This window comes from Giraffa tippelskirchi, chromosome 9 (assembly GCF_054371585.1).
Source record: "Giraffa tippelskirchi isolate mGirTip1 chromosome 9, T2T-mGirTip1v1.2.pri, whole genome shotgun sequence".
Taxonomy (NCBI): Eukaryota; Metazoa; Chordata; class Mammalia; order Artiodactyla; family Giraffidae; genus Giraffa; species Giraffa tippelskirchi.
Genome location: NC_137283.1, coordinates 27,546,308 through 27,561,524, shown reverse-complemented (window position 1 = coordinate 27,561,524; position 15,217 = coordinate 27,546,308). Strand labels below are relative to the sequence as shown.

Here is a 15,217-nt window from a genome sequence, read left to right as displayed (position 1 = left end):
GGACAAAAGAAATTCTTCAAATCAGTGATTTGGTGGACTTGGGGAAGGAAGGGGGATGGAAGTTTCTGGTCTGTGTTTTTATATTGACTCCTAAAGCTAAACATTTCCTTGTTTTCTTTCATCTTTACTACAATCTTACTTAATGTGATTGAAATCAAGAACATGTTTTCTCTTTGAGAAAGATCTCTGGGGAAAAAAATCACTCCTCACCATAACCTACTCAGGTCTCTCCTTGGTCTTTAAAAATCTTGAAATAGAGAATTTCCTGGTGGTCCAGTGGTTAAGACTTGGGCTTTTACCACCCTGAACCAGGGTTTAATCCCCAGTCAGAAACTAAAATCCCGTAAGCCATGCGATGTGACCAAAAAAAAAAAAAAAAAAATCTTGAAATAGAGGCTCCTATTTTCTAAGACTTCTGTCTCTGTATGTACCTGTATTTGGTTTTTTACAAAATTCTGAAATAAAGCCTAATCTCATATGTCTTTGAATCAAAAAGGAGCAAATCCTGGAAAAGAAAAGCAGGTTGATATGTAATGGACTTCATTTCTGGGAAAGATTCCCGATACTACCTCTTGTGATGAAGGGGGTGTCTTGGCTGTTGGTTTGTGGCGTGTTTTAATCCATTTCACTCTGATAGCAACAGGGACTTCAAAGTCAGCCCCTCCTCCTTTTTCTTCTTAAGCAGACTCCGTCTTTTTTTCCTAGGTGTAGTTATAGTCCGGAGAAGGCAATGGCAACCCACTCCAGTACTCTTGCCTGGAAAACTCCCATGGACGGAGGAGCCTGGTAGGCTGCAGTCCATGGGGTCGCTAAGGGTCGGACATGACTGAGCGACTTCACTTTCACTTTTCACTTTCGTGCATTGGAGAAGGAAATGGCAACCCACTCCAGTGTTCTTGCCTGGAGAATCCCGGGGATAGGGGAGCCTGGTGGGCTGCCGTCTATGGGGTCACACAGAGTCGGACACAAACTGAAGTGACTTAGCAGCAGCAGTTATAGTCAGTAGGACTCTTGGCTACAAATAAAAGGCCCCTGGAGTTAGTCTAAACACAAAGGATACTGTTTTTAATAAGCAAACTGGTGTCCTGTAGAAACCCTGAGCAGGAAGACCTGAAACAGGCAAAGGGAAAAGGCTGAGCAGCGCAGGCTGGACTTCCCTTCTCCCACGGAGGCTGTGCATCCCTCTCTTCGAAGGTTCTCATTCTGTGCTCACAGCACAGTCCCACAGTTTCACACTCCAGGTCCAGCCACAGGGAAAGACTAACTTCATCCCGCTTCCAGATTCCCAGGGGGGAGAAAACAGATGTTGGCAGCCTGTTGGCCAGGAGCCTGAAGCTAAGGAATAATGACTGACGCTGATTATTTACTGAGTGTCAGATGCTGTTCTGAGCATTTTCTTATTTAATTTTCATAGGAACTCTGATAGAATCCCCATTTTATAGACAAAGGTACCATATTAAAGAGAGTTAAATAATTTGTGGCATAGCTAATGAGTGCCAGAGCAGGGGTACAAGCCCAGGCCTTTCCAACTCCAGCCCCGTGTCTTTGTGGGGGAGGGGAAGGTCTCCTAGTTGAGGGGAGTATCTAAAGAGCTGTGCAGTTTTCCCCAAATGTGTCTCTCTCCTGCATTATTTTGTCCTTTATTTCAAGGGTCCCCAGTCTCCAGGATCTAATGCCTGGTGTTCTCAGGTGGAGCTGATGTAATAATAATGGAAATAAAGTACCCAATAAATATAATGTGCTTGAATCATCCCAAAACCACGCCCCCACAAGCCTGGTCCATGGAAGAATTGTCTTCCACAACACTGGTCTCTGGTGCCAAAAAGGTTGGGGACCACTGCTTTTTATTGCATTTTCCCTCTCTGTTGTGTGGCTTAAACTCTCTTCCATAGCCTATCTGTCCATATTCCCAAACTGAGGAATTCAAAAGATCTGCTCAGTTGCCTCCCCAGAAAGCCTCTTAGCCTGTTGCTGAGTATTTGAGGACATGATCAGTGAGTAAATAGAAGCTTCCCTGGTAGCTCAGATGGTAAAGTGTCTGCCCGCAATGCGAGAGACCCGGGTTCAGTACCTGGATCGGGAAGATACCCTGGAGAAGGAAATGGCAACCCACTCCAGTACCCTTGCCTGGAAAATCCCATGGATGAAGGAGCCTGGCAGACTACAGTCCATGGAGTCACAAAGAGTCGGACATGACTGAGTGACTTCACTTTCACTTTCTTTTCAGTGAGTAAATAATACTCAAAGGCGGTCACAAGCAGTTCTGCCATTAGACCGAGACCCTTGTCTTTAATTAATCTGAAAACCAGCTGAATTTAATGGCACCCCACTGCCCATCTTAGATCCATTGAGTACAAGGATTTTATAAAATAATTAGTAAGTTGTTCTGAATCCTGAGTCTGAGCAGTAGCAAGTAAATAACTGAGTTTCCTAACTTTAGGTCAGTATTAGGTGTCTCTTTGACTGTTCTTTGTATGGCCTGACTTTGATCTTTCATGTTTTATTCAGATCCTTTATCAAACATGAGCTCTTTGACCTGAAATCCAGTGATATCCATCCTATTAAAGGTTTTTCTTTGTTTATATTGATTGGGAGCACTTTCTATAAACCAGAACAAACAGTATTTGAGGAGAAAAAAAAAAGGTGTTACCTTTATCTCTGGAAAGGAGAGAGGAAGAGAAAATTGGCCATGACTCAGGAAATAAACATGCTTATTGTTATGATTCTCAGGGTTGCCATGGGTGAAGCAATACACACAAAACCTGAGCCCGTATCTAGAATATTTTCATTCTTATAGCTTCCCGTAGCCAATCATATCGCTAAAACGGGTTTACAAGTCATTAGCTTAAAAATGTTGTGAAACTCTTGGTATAGTTAGATAGTAAATGCCTGTGGGTGTGTAATTGTTGTGCTGAGTACTGGACTGACTCATGGGGTGACAGCTGAAGCCCATGGGAGACACACGGGTAACTCATGCCACGGGACTTCTCCTGGCAGTGAGCCAAGGCAGTTTCATTAAGAAATGGAAGACTGAACTCACATCTTTATAGGGGAATTTGAGTCAAGAGCAGAGTTCTGTAGAAAGGGCAAATTTGACAAGGGCTCACAGAGAACCCTATTTAGAAAGATGTGCTTAGATTCAAATATACTTAGGTTTCAGGGAATAAAATTCTACTCAGACCAGCTAAGTAGGGGTCCAGGTACCAGTCCCATGAACACATGAGTCAGATCATACCAGGCCTCATGAGAACCATCTCTGGGCAGCTACTCAGGACCAAAGCTGATTTCTGCATCCCTCAGAGGCCTTGTGGTATCTGTCTTATTGCTTCTGCTCATCTGATTCCATTCCATCTCTCCTGCAGTATCCTTTGCTTGTACATGGCCCAACATCAGGTCAACAGAACCTTACAAGTCCATACCAATGATGATAGGTTTTGTTTTTTTTTTCTTTTTTATGTCTTAGATTCTTGAAGGAGAGAAAGACACAGAGTGAGATTGTTCTGGTCCAGCCTATCACCTGATTCCCAGCCAGCTCTAAACCAATTTTTTTTTTTTTTTTTTTTTTGATGAGGAGACTGCCCTTGTTCCAGTCATGAGGGGCCAGGGGAACAAGATCACATGCCTTTTTCCTCTCTCAAACATGACTACCTGGATCTGTCTTTTCTTCAGAAACAGTTTCTAGAAAAGTGCATTTGGGCAGGAAAGGAAATGAAAGCAACTAAGTACAGATGACAAGGCAGGGCATCCAACCGCAGTAGAAGTGGTAGGGTTTTGTCCAGGAAGAGAGAGAAGAGCTGAAACACGAGGGGAATATATACACAGATCGTCCATGAGTTGAATCTGATACAAAGGAGTCAGGAGGATTTTCTGGGGCCACAGGGAGCAAGACACACAGTCACTTGGAACAAGCTTCTTCAGAGGCCCTGTCAGGCCTTGTTCTCTCATCCTGTCTGAGTCACCGGAGTTTTGCGCCTGGTGGACAACCACACTAGATACTCACCCACCAAAAACACCCAGCAGCTGGCAGTTATGAGTGTGTTTTGGGGTGGACAGGCTCAGTGATTTGGTTTTAGGCCTGTCCTGGAAACCGATAACAGAGCATTGTCTGGGAAGTTCATGAACTCTGATCTGAAGTGCAAGAATGAAGATTGTAGGGTCCTTGCGAGAAGGAGTTGTGTCTACTTTGTCTGCATCAAGTGATTGTAGTGCGAGTCTTAGCACCTTAAATGGTGCATTGAAGACCAAATGGAGTTGATCTTCAGAGGTGTATTGACTGGTTGGAGGAATGGGATTAATAGACTGAAGTGAAAGAGGGAAGGAAATCAGAGAGAAAGAGCACAGCCAGGAATGTGAGAGGAAGGGATGGTGGGGAGATAAACGAAAGGAAGAAAGCAGAGAGAGGAGAGAGATAACAGAGGATGGAGGAAGGTATAAGCTTTTGTTCTCCCTTTCAGCAGCTATCTTTTGAACACCTACTGGGTGCCAGCCCCAGGGCTAGGCAGTGGGCATATGGCAGCAAACAGAGGAGACAGAGTTCCTCCTTTTATTGGGAGAGATCGACTTGCAAAGAATAGAAACGAGTCATTCAGAATCACCAACAGTGATCAATACTGTGAAGAAAACAAGTGTGAGGTTGAGCGAGCCACTGTCAGGGCTGGGGAGAAAGGGTTGCTTCTTCAGATTGTGTGATCAAAGGTGACTTCATGGAGAAACGAACTGCCCTTTTCTCGAACAAGGTGCTTTTGGAATAAGGAAGAAGAGGAGGCTGGGAAAGCCTAGTTTCAGAATAAGACATTAAAAAACAAAACAACAAACAAATCGCTCTGAGGAATGCAAACAGCCTCTGATCTGTTGATAGAATATAGTAGGTAAGTAGCAAGCTTATTTCACCAGAAAGTTAAAAATGATCAGACGTAAACTTTTCCATCATCTTAGAGACTCCAAGAGTAGGAAATGATCAGAACTGTAAGGAGCGATCAGTTCACATAGTCCTTTGCAAATAGTTAGAAGGCTGTGGAAATAAATGTAGACTCCTGAAGGGATCACTAAGGGATTTTAATCTCATAAATAATCAATTAATGACCTGCTTGATCTATATAAAATGGAGAGGAAAAATAGCAAAGACCCAGAGAGACTGGCTGGAAAAAATTTTTTTAATAAATTGCAGGAGTTTAAAGCATTGGGATTTGGAATTTAAAAACCATTCACTGTATTATTTCCTCAGCAGTGGAAAGAAAATAATTTGCACATTTCATGGTGCTGTCATTTTTTAAACATTAGGTTTTGACAGCTGTGATAATCTTGCTTAAACTAGATTCATTTTGGAATAGTTATTGATTATGTGCCAAATTACCATGAGTAATCCACACAACGTGTTCATCAGCTGATCTTAGAAGTATACCATCTTCAGCCCACCCCAGGATGCTGGTGTAGCCCCTCTCCTCCTCCTTCACACATTAATCACTTGGAGGTTTCACAGTGTGACCCATATCAAATGTATCTGTGAATAAAAAAGCACATCTGGTTGTTTTTTTTAAAACTTTTTATTTTATACTGGGATATAGCTGATTATGGGCTTCTCAGGTGATGGGAGAAGGCAATGGCAACCCACTCCAGTACTCTTGCCTGGAAAATCCCATGGACGGAGGAGCCTGGTAGGCTGCAGTCCATGGGGTTGTGAAGAGTCAGACACTACTGAGCGGCTTCACTTTCACTTTTCACTTTTCACTTTCATGCTTTGGAGAAGGAAATGGCAACCCACTCCAGTGTTTTTGCCTGGAGAATCCCAGGGACGGTGGAGACTGGTGGGCTGCCATCTATGGGGTCGCACAGAGTCGGACACGACTAAAGCGACTTAGCAGCAGCAGCAGCAGCAGCAGCAGCAGGTGATGCTAATGGTAAAGAACCCACCTGCCAGTGCAGGAGATGTAAGGAACACTGGTTCGGTCCCTGGGTCGGGAACATCCCCTGGAGGAGGTCATGGCAGCCCACTCCAGTATTCTTGCCTGGAGAATCCCATGGACAGAGGACCCTAGTGGTCTACAGTCCATAGAGTCGCAAAAGAGTCAGACATGACTGAAGTGACTTCGCACACGTAGCTGATTAACAATATTGTGATTGTTTCAGATGAACAGCTAAGGGACTCAGCCATACGTATACATGTATCCATTCTCCCCCAAACTCCCCTCCCACCCAGGCTGCACATCTGTTATTTTTGCCTGTGCACTCTTGATTGCCCTTTCTTTTACTAACAGCACCCAGTTTCTCAGGGGAATTTCTCAGGGAACTCTTCCCTCATCCCATGCAGCTAGAGCCCTGCCTGCCCCTGACTTGCACTAAACCATCAGACCATCTCCTGGGAACCTGAGTCTGGGAACCCAAGAGCAGAAAGTAGGCAAGGCTGGTTCATCCTGACAGCAGTGCTGAGAAGCTGACTTTCATTAGTCCTGGATCCCAGGACCTGCCCCACTTCCAGCCCCAGTTCAGCTTTCTGTCTGATTTTTATGAGCTGTGCTGTGTGTAGTTAGTTGCTCAGTTGTGTCCGCCCTTTGCAACCCCATGGACTGCAGCCCACCAGGCTCCTCTGTCCATGGTGATTCTCCAGGCAAGATTACTGAAGTGGGTTGCCACACCCTCCTCCAGGGGATCTTCCCAACCCAGGAATTGAACCCAGCTCTCCTGCATTGCAGGTGGATTCTTTACCATCTGAGACACCAGGGAAACCCATTTTTTTTTTTTTATGAGCTATCTCCTTTCTTTCCAAAGGAAAAAAAATTATTTTGCCTCACAAGTTAGAATCATAGTTGGTTACTTGCAACCTAATACATAGATTTGTATTTTTTGAATATCTTAGATCAAAGAAGTCTATTTATATGACAGCTTTCCTACCATTAGCTTAACCTTTTGCAGAAATGAGTTGCTCTGAAAAACTAAATGCCTTATCTTTGCTAAAACACACTCTGACTTCCAAACTCTTCACCATCATCAGGCTATTTTCTCCTCCTTAAAAGCTCTTCCAGGCTTCTATTTCTAACTGTCAGAATGCTATCCTTACTATACATCTGAGTTTAAATAAAGCTTTACTGAAATGCCTTCCTTTCTATGAACTCTGATAAAACGTGTTCATTTCTATACTAGCTCCCTTACAAGAGTATAAATTCCCCAAGTGCAGAGGCAGCGCCTTATCACCCAGTGACACCAGTGCCTTGCCTTATGGCGAACAAATACTTGTTTCAATTCTATTCTCAATGTGTTTTGTGTTTCTTTCCCTGCAACATTCTGAAGGGAAGGTAAACAGGTTAATTGAATTCTGTCTGGACCAAATTTCACATGTGGCTTTCAGTAGCTGGCATTCTTAGCTGGTCTTTAGGAGATCTACACAACCCTAAACTTGTAAGCAAATATTCCTCATATATTTTTCTAAAGTCTGAATCTAAAGCCTTCATGAGATTCCCAGAGAGGTCTGTGACTCCTGAAAGGTTAAGAAAGCCTGGCCACCTGCAGGTCTAGAGGCAACTGCTGTAAAACATTTACCACCCATGTACTATGTGTCAGGAACTATGCTAGGCTCGTTCCTTGTAACTTATCTTGTTTTATCCTTCTAGCAGCCTAATTCGGTAGTACTTATTATGGCAATAACAGTGTTAATAGTAGTGATTGCAGCTTACATATATGGTGTACCTCCTATGTGCTGAGCGCTGTTCCAAGTACTTCTAGACATGAACTCATTTAATACTCTCTCAAATTCTACAAGTGATATTTACTATTCTTCCCCCTTTTACAGATGATGAAGCTGAAGCCCAGAAAAAGTTGTGTAATTTGCTTGAGTCCATGCAACTCATGGCAGAGAGCTGTATTCAGTCTCAACAGATTGACTCCAGAACTTGCTCTCACCCTCTCTGCTGTTAGGTCATGACTGACACATGATAAGGGCTTCTGTGGTGGCTCAGTGGTAAAGAATCTGCCTATCAATACAGGAGAGGAGGGTTCAATCCCTGGGTGGGGAAGATCCCCTGGAGAAGGATATGGCAACCCACTCTACTATTCTTGTGTGGGAAATCCCGTGGACAGTGGAGTTTGGAGGGCTACAGTCCCTGGGGTTGCAAAAGAGTCAGACAGGACTTAGCAACTAAACAACAAGTGCTCCTAAGCTGAGGTCAAGCTTTTCAGCAAATCACCCAAGGTTTTAGAGCTAGAAGATGGTAGAAGTCAATTTTGAACCTACTGAACGTATGAATCTGTCTCATTTCAAATCCTTTTGGAAGTTTCAGAAGGGTAGATGTTAATTCTTCACTAAATGTTTAATAGAATTCGCCTGTGAAGCCATCTGGTGTTGGACTTTGTTGGAAGATTGTTAATCACAGTTTCCATTTCAGTACTTGCGATTGGTCTGTTCGTATTTTCTGTTTCTTTCTGGTTCAGTCGTAGAAGATTGTACCTTTCTGAGACTTTCTCCATTTCTTCTAGGTTGTCCATTTTATTAACATATAGTTGCTCATAGTAGTTGCTTATGATCCTTTGTATTTCTGTGGTGTTCATTGCAACGTCTCCTTTTTCATTTCTAATTTTATTGATTTGAATCCTCTCCCTTTTTTTCTTGATGAGTCTGGCTTAGGGTTTATCAGTTTTGTTTTTATCTTCTCAGACAACCAACTTTTTAGTGTTATTGGTCTTTGCTATTGTTTTCTTCGTCTCTGCTTCATTTATTTCTGCTCTGATCTTTATGATCCCTTTCCTTCTACTAAGTCTGGGCTTTGCTTATTCTTCTTTCTCTAGTTGCTTTAGGTGTAAGATTAGGTCATTTATTTGAGATTTTTATTGTTTGTTGAGGTAAGATTGTATTACTATAAACTTCCATGTCACAACTGCTTTTGCTCTGTCCCGTGGGTTTTGGATTGTTGTGTTTTCAATGTCATTTGTCTCTTGGTATTTTTTAATTTCCTCCTTAATTTCTTCAGTGATTCATTGGTTATTTAGTAGCATATTGTTTAGCCTCCGTGGGTTTGTGTTTTGCCTTTGAACAATGCCCTAAATGGGCTTGGTCTTCTAAGGCTGCAAAGAGAGGAAAAATTGGGGGATTTTTGTTTGTTTGTTTGTTTGGGGGGTTGTGTGTGTGTATGTGTGTGTAGTAGAGTCCTTTCGCTACTTAGGAGGAGGCCAAAACCTTCATCACCAACCTTAAACTCCATGATGGCAGGACCTGTACATATAGCAAGGATTCAATAAATATGTGTTGATTCTGTCAATCCATGTGTTTACCAAATTAGAGATAGGGTCTAGGGCAGTTCATTCAGCAGAGTTATTGGCAGGTGCATGACTCTTTGGGTTATAAAGGGCAGCTATTGTGCTGGCATCAGGCTGCAGTTCAGAAGCACAAAAGTACATTTAGATATTTTCACTCCCACCATCCTCACATCCACCCTCTGCACTGAAGTACAGGAAGTCACACAGCTAATAAAGGAATTGGGATTCACATCCTGATAGTATGATTTCAGGGTGAGCACCACTCTCCCCCAGGTGTGGATTACGTATGTGCAAGCATGGAGGTGAGTGAAAGTAAGAGACGCATCATGGTGGAATGGAGTTCTCCCAAGAAAAGGAAAATCGCACAGTGTTTTGTGAACAGTTAGGGATTAGAAGGTGCTTTGGTGTCACAGTGGTCTGTAAGTTTTTCATTTTGTTTTGTTTTTTGGCTGCCCCATGCAACTTGCAGGCTCTTAGTTCCCCGACCAGGCATTAAACCTGAACCCTTGGCAGTGCAAGTTCCAAGTCCTAAACACTAGACTGCCAGGGAATTACACAGTGGCCTGTCAATTCTGAGCGGTGGAAATACTTCACACCGTCTGCCAGAGGGGATGTATAGTGATGTTTTCATTCTTTGCTTTCCATGTTGAAGCTTTCTGTAAATAACCTCTAAGCAGCAGTCCTTTCCATAAGAAGGAAATACCATCAACCTAATCAACAACGCGTCTTCATAATGCTTTTCTGACATCAGTAATAGACTTGCTCCAAGCCTTCTGTGTTCTCACACAAGGTCTTTCTCATGATGAGCGACACACGTTTGCAGAGAACTTTGATCCATCCTCCTCTAGGTCCAGCCCTTAAAGGCACAGGAAAGAGGAGCCAGGAAGCTTGAGGGTTATGAACTTTTTGCTAATTTTATAATCCTAGTCACCAAGAGGAAATTGACTGAGTCCAACAGGATCAGAGCTGAGTTTCTTGACCTTGGTGCTACTACTGTGGTGGGGGCTGTGTTGTTCATTGAGGTTGTTTACAGCATCCCTAGTCTCTACCTACTAGACACCAATAGCAGCCTCACGTATGATGACCAATATCTCCCTCCAAACACTGCCAGATGGCCCTAAGAGACTGGAATAGCATCACCGCTGGCTAAGAACCTGTGAAAAGATTCAGACACACAGGTACACATGTGGACATGCTCACCCACAGTGTACATAATCACCAGACATGGAGACTTCTTTTTGAGGGGGTGGGGGAACTCTTTTTATTTTGCTTTTATGTTGAGTAGGTTGTTTCTTGTTTTGGGGGGTTTTTTGTTGTTGTTTTTTGCTGTTGTAGTATTTTGTTTGTTTTCCTTCATTCTGTTTCTGTTGCTTGCTTGCTTTTTAATCTGAAGAGGAACCTTTGCTTCACTCTTGACTCTAATTTTTCAGGTTGGTCCATTTCACAAAACCTTTCCAAAGAGTTGATTGTAACTGCTAACACTGTGGGCCACAGCTGAGTGCTTGGCCCTCTGCTATGCATTTTACACGAGCTTTTAAAAAACTGAATCATCAATAATGGGACAATCGTATTACATCCATCTTGTGGATGAGGAAACTGAAACACAAGGCGATTACGTCCCTGGACCTAGGTTGCACTGTTTTTGATCCACAGAGTTGGGATTCTGTCTCAAGCTGTCTGCTGCCTTTGTTTGCCTTCTTGTCCAAGATGCTATATTACCCTTCTCTTTGGGGCAAGGCCTCCAACATCACTAATGCATGATCCTTCAATTCCTGAACTCAGACTATTGACAAACATGGCAAAACCTGGGCTACAAGTCACAAATCACTCACGGGCTTTGAAATCCTGTGTGGTGTGCAGTTTATGGAAATGTTGGTTTCATCACTGGCATTGATTGTGTCTTTCTCTTGTCACCACCAGAATGTCTCTACGTGTTCCCCTGCCAGTGGAACTACCGTCCTGATCATTGCATGTATGGAAGCAATTGCAGAGAGGCGGAGCGGGAGGGTGTGTCTGTCCTGCATGGGAATCGAGGTGTCTACCATGACGAGAAGCAGCCAACTTTCAAAGCACTCTATGAGGCGATCCGAGATGTAAGTGTGTTCCTGTCCCCATTCAGCAAGCACGTGCTTATCAGTGTGATGCAGTGCACACACTTTGGTTACCCATCCCTCTGAAGGTCAAATAATTCCGCAGAAGCATTGAATTATACCAGTTTTCCCCAGTATCAGTCACATTGCGGCTCTTGCTACCTGATACTGTACCTTATTCACTCTTGACTTAATATTTCCAAGTAAGTCACTCATTTTTTTCCCCTGAAATAAGTTCACTGAAGGCAGAAATATCCTATCAGAAAGAGAAACCCTGTGCCATTTGCCATAATAAAGGATCATAGGTTAGGGTAAACATAATATTAATACAATTAAAATAAAATTATATTGTTCAACTCAAGCTAAGCATGGTGCCTGGTTGTCAGCTCCAGCCTGTTGAACAAACAAGTGTCAAGGTGGTCAGTTAGGCACGGAACCAAACCGAAGTAACAGTCAAGTCCTACCTACTATTGGTTGCACACTTTGGAAATGCAGCTTTCCACGTTGCCTTTCACCTTGAAGTTGCTGGGGGAAAACCAGCAACAGCTACTTTCAGAGATTTCTCTTTTGAAACTTTCATTCCAAAAAACAGGACTATAGGGGTCATCCAACTTGGGGCACTTATTGGGCCAAATGTGGTCTGTTTTTGTAAGACATGTGGGGTAAGCATGGTTTCTTAAAGAGCTGGGAAAAAACAGAAGAATAGTTTGTGACATAAAGTTTTATGAAATTCAAATTTCTTCATTCATAAATAGAGTTGTGTCAGGGCATAGTGACAACCATTCATGTCTGTATTGTCTGTGGCCACTTTTATGGTGCAGAAGCAGAGATGAGTCACTGTGATAGACTGTATGACCCACAGAATCTGAAATATTTACTATCTAGCCTTTTACGGCAAAAAATTGTCAACTCCTGACATACTGCATGTAGATTTTATTACAGGGTTTTTTCTTGAGTATCCAAGAACCCTCATGATTCGTGAACAGGCTTTGGTAGGGGTGAACTCTGCAATATAGTAATATTTCATACATTTTTGCATGTATGAAGATAAGCATTTTGCAAAGCATATAAGAGAACACTGATTCCATCCCTGGGTCAGGAAGATCCCCTGGAGGAGGGCATGGCAACCCACTCCAGTATTTTTCTCTGGAGAATCCCATGGACAGAGGAGACTGGTGGGCTACAGTCCATAGGGTCACAAAGAGTTGGACATGACTGAAGCCGCTTAACATGCATGCACGCAAAGAGAATCCCAGAGAATTCCAGTTCTAGAATCCCCAGAATTGTCTTCTGTGGAAGGAAAATATTTCATGTACCTATAAGCTAACACGTCTTTCTTCCCCAAGTTCCTGCTGATTTAATTACATAGAAAATATGTTCTGTACTTAGTGATGTCGCATTTAGGTATTCAGACTGACTCCAGGTGCAAACCCATTCAGGAGTACACAGGGAAGTTAAAGAAGACTGCCGCAGACGTGGACGTCAGAACCACGCCTTGGGTTGTTTTGTGATCTGTCATCCCTGGTCTGGGATTGAGCAACTGTGCTTCTAGAATTACACTCGGTCTTGTTTGTTTTCTGGGTGGATCAGAAAATAGGCCAAATAAATGTTTCAGCAAGGATCCTGGCTAATACACTAACTGATTTTCCTCAGTTGGGCCTAAAAAGACAATTCTCCTTCAATTCTCATTCATTTCAACCGGGACTGTCACTAACCCCATCCTGAAACTCGAGTAAATATGGACAGACTTCATCATAAAAAGACATATTTCTTCACTCAACCACTGTGCACTACAGTGCAATGGGGTCAAGGCTTGGCTTTGGGCATCAGTAGACATGGGTTCAGATCCCAATATTATCCCTTTCTGGTTAGTTACTAGCTCTCTGATTTGCCTTTTGTTGTTATTGTTCAATCTATAAGTCATGTCCAACTCTTTCCGACCCCATGGACTATAGTACTCTAGACTCTATGGGATTCTCCAGGCAAGAATGCTTGAGTGGGTTGCCATTTCCTTCTCCAGGGGAGTCTTCCTGGACCGAGGATCAAAGCCACATCTCCTGTGTTGGCAGGCAGATTCTTTACCACTCAGCCACCAAGGAAGCCTGTTCTTGCCTTACTGGGCCTCAGTTTCCTCATCTGTGAAATGGAGATAATATTCTCTAAAAGGTGTTGCTGGAATTCATAATGATAGTGTTTACACTTCTCAGTACAGTGCCTGATGTAGAGTTGTGCTCAACAGTTAATAGAGTTGTTTGCATGATAACAGGTTCACACTTTTTTTTTCTTACCTCTCACTGTATGTTTTTTCCTTTCTTTCTTCTTCTCTGAAAATATTCCCCTCTCCTCCCTCTTCCTTCTTTCCTTCCCTTCTCTTTCTTTCCCTCCTCCTCTCCCATCCCATCTCCTCCCCTTTTCTCCCCCAACTCATGTTCACACACCCTAACCCTGCCTGTATGTTTCTGTGAAGGGGAGGTACGATCTGCTCGCACTATGACCCAAGGAAAGTTACATGCCAAGCAGACATTCTGCCAGTAACTTTTCCAGCAATCATCTGTGAAGAGCCTATTTAACGTAGGAACAGTCTAGATTCTAGGAACTCAGAAGTCAGCAAGACCAAGACCAATAAAACCCGCTCCTCATGAACCGTATATTCTGGGTGGATGAAGCCAGACAATACTCATATAAACCAAGAAATAATAGAAGTGCTTTCAGACAGTGAGAGATTAAAAGGTGACAAGAGCAGGGTAATGGCCACCCTGGATGGAGAGGAGGATTCACAAGCTCAGGTCCTCAGGGATGCCTCTGCCCAGCCTGAGCCTTGATCCCTGGAGGCAGCCCTGGGGAAATCTAGGGGGAGATCATGCCAAGTAGAAGAAATAAGGCGGAAAAGTCCCTGAGGCAGGAATAAGTTTGTGGGAAGAGGCCAGTAACCAGAATGACCGGAAAGGGGAGCGAGCAGGAGATGAGCACGGAGAGTTCCAGATCTCATTGAACCTTTGGGGAAAGAGAGGAGTTTGAATCTTATTCTAATTGCAGTGGGAAGCCCCTGCAAGAAAATGATGTGCTCTGATTTATGCTTTAAAAATACCTGCTTGGTAACTGGTGGAAGGGCTGCACCAGTGAAGACACAAAGGCCACTTATGAGGCTGATTACAACCATCCAGGTGAGAGATGGGGTCGGCAGGTACTTGTGCGGTGTTAGGAGGATGGGAGGAAGGGGCCAGATTCCAGATACGTTGTGGAGACAGAGTTGATGGCACTCGCTGATGGACTAGATGAAGGATACGGGGAAAGAGAGGAATCAGAGACGAATCCATTGTTTCAACCTATTCTTTTTCTGTCACCGGGGGAGACGGTGGTGGAAAGTTTTCGTTCATGCTCAGTGTGTCTGACTCTTTGTGATTCCATGGACTGTAGCGCGACAGGCTCCTCTGTCCATGGGATTGTCCCAGCAAGAATACTGGAGTGGGATGCCATTCCCTATTCCAGGGGATTCCAGACCCAGAGATCGAACCGGCTTCTCCTGCGTCTCCTGCATTGCCTGCATCTGCAGGTAGATTCTTTACCACTGAGCCATCTGGGAAACCCCAGAAGAAGTGTATCAGTGGTCTAAATTATGCTGTGAAAGAAAAAGTCTCCCAAACATAGTCTGGGACAGAACCTTAACCTCCTTCTGGGAAGAAAATCACATTTCTGATAAACTCGCTTAAGCAATATTTCTGATGAACTTGAACGGATTAAAGCTTGTTTTGGGAAACTACACACCCACCCACTCTGCTGTCAGGCAATAGTATTCTGACTTTTCATCATTCTTGTTTTCCTTTTTTTTTTCTTTCTCTAGTCTTTTTGTTTAAAATGTCCTTGCCAACAGTGAATCTTTGACT

The 15,217-nt window shown here is 43.4% G+C and overlaps 1 protein-coding gene across 3 annotated transcripts in view; it reads left to right on the top strand.

Annotated features, from left to right (window-relative positions):
* The window catches only part of GXYLT2 (glucoside xylosyltransferase 2), an 89,938-nt gene that overhangs the window by 56,191 nt on the left and 18,530 nt on the right, over positions 1–15,217 (top strand). For all 3 annotated transcript variants that reach the window (XM_081528318.1, XM_081528316.1, XM_081528317.1), the window contains one exon: positions 11,164–11,336. In XM_081528318.1, the coding sequence (XP_081384444.1) occupies positions 11,164–11,336 (173 nt within the window). The remainder of the gene's footprint in view (positions 1–11,163; positions 11,337–15,217) is intronic.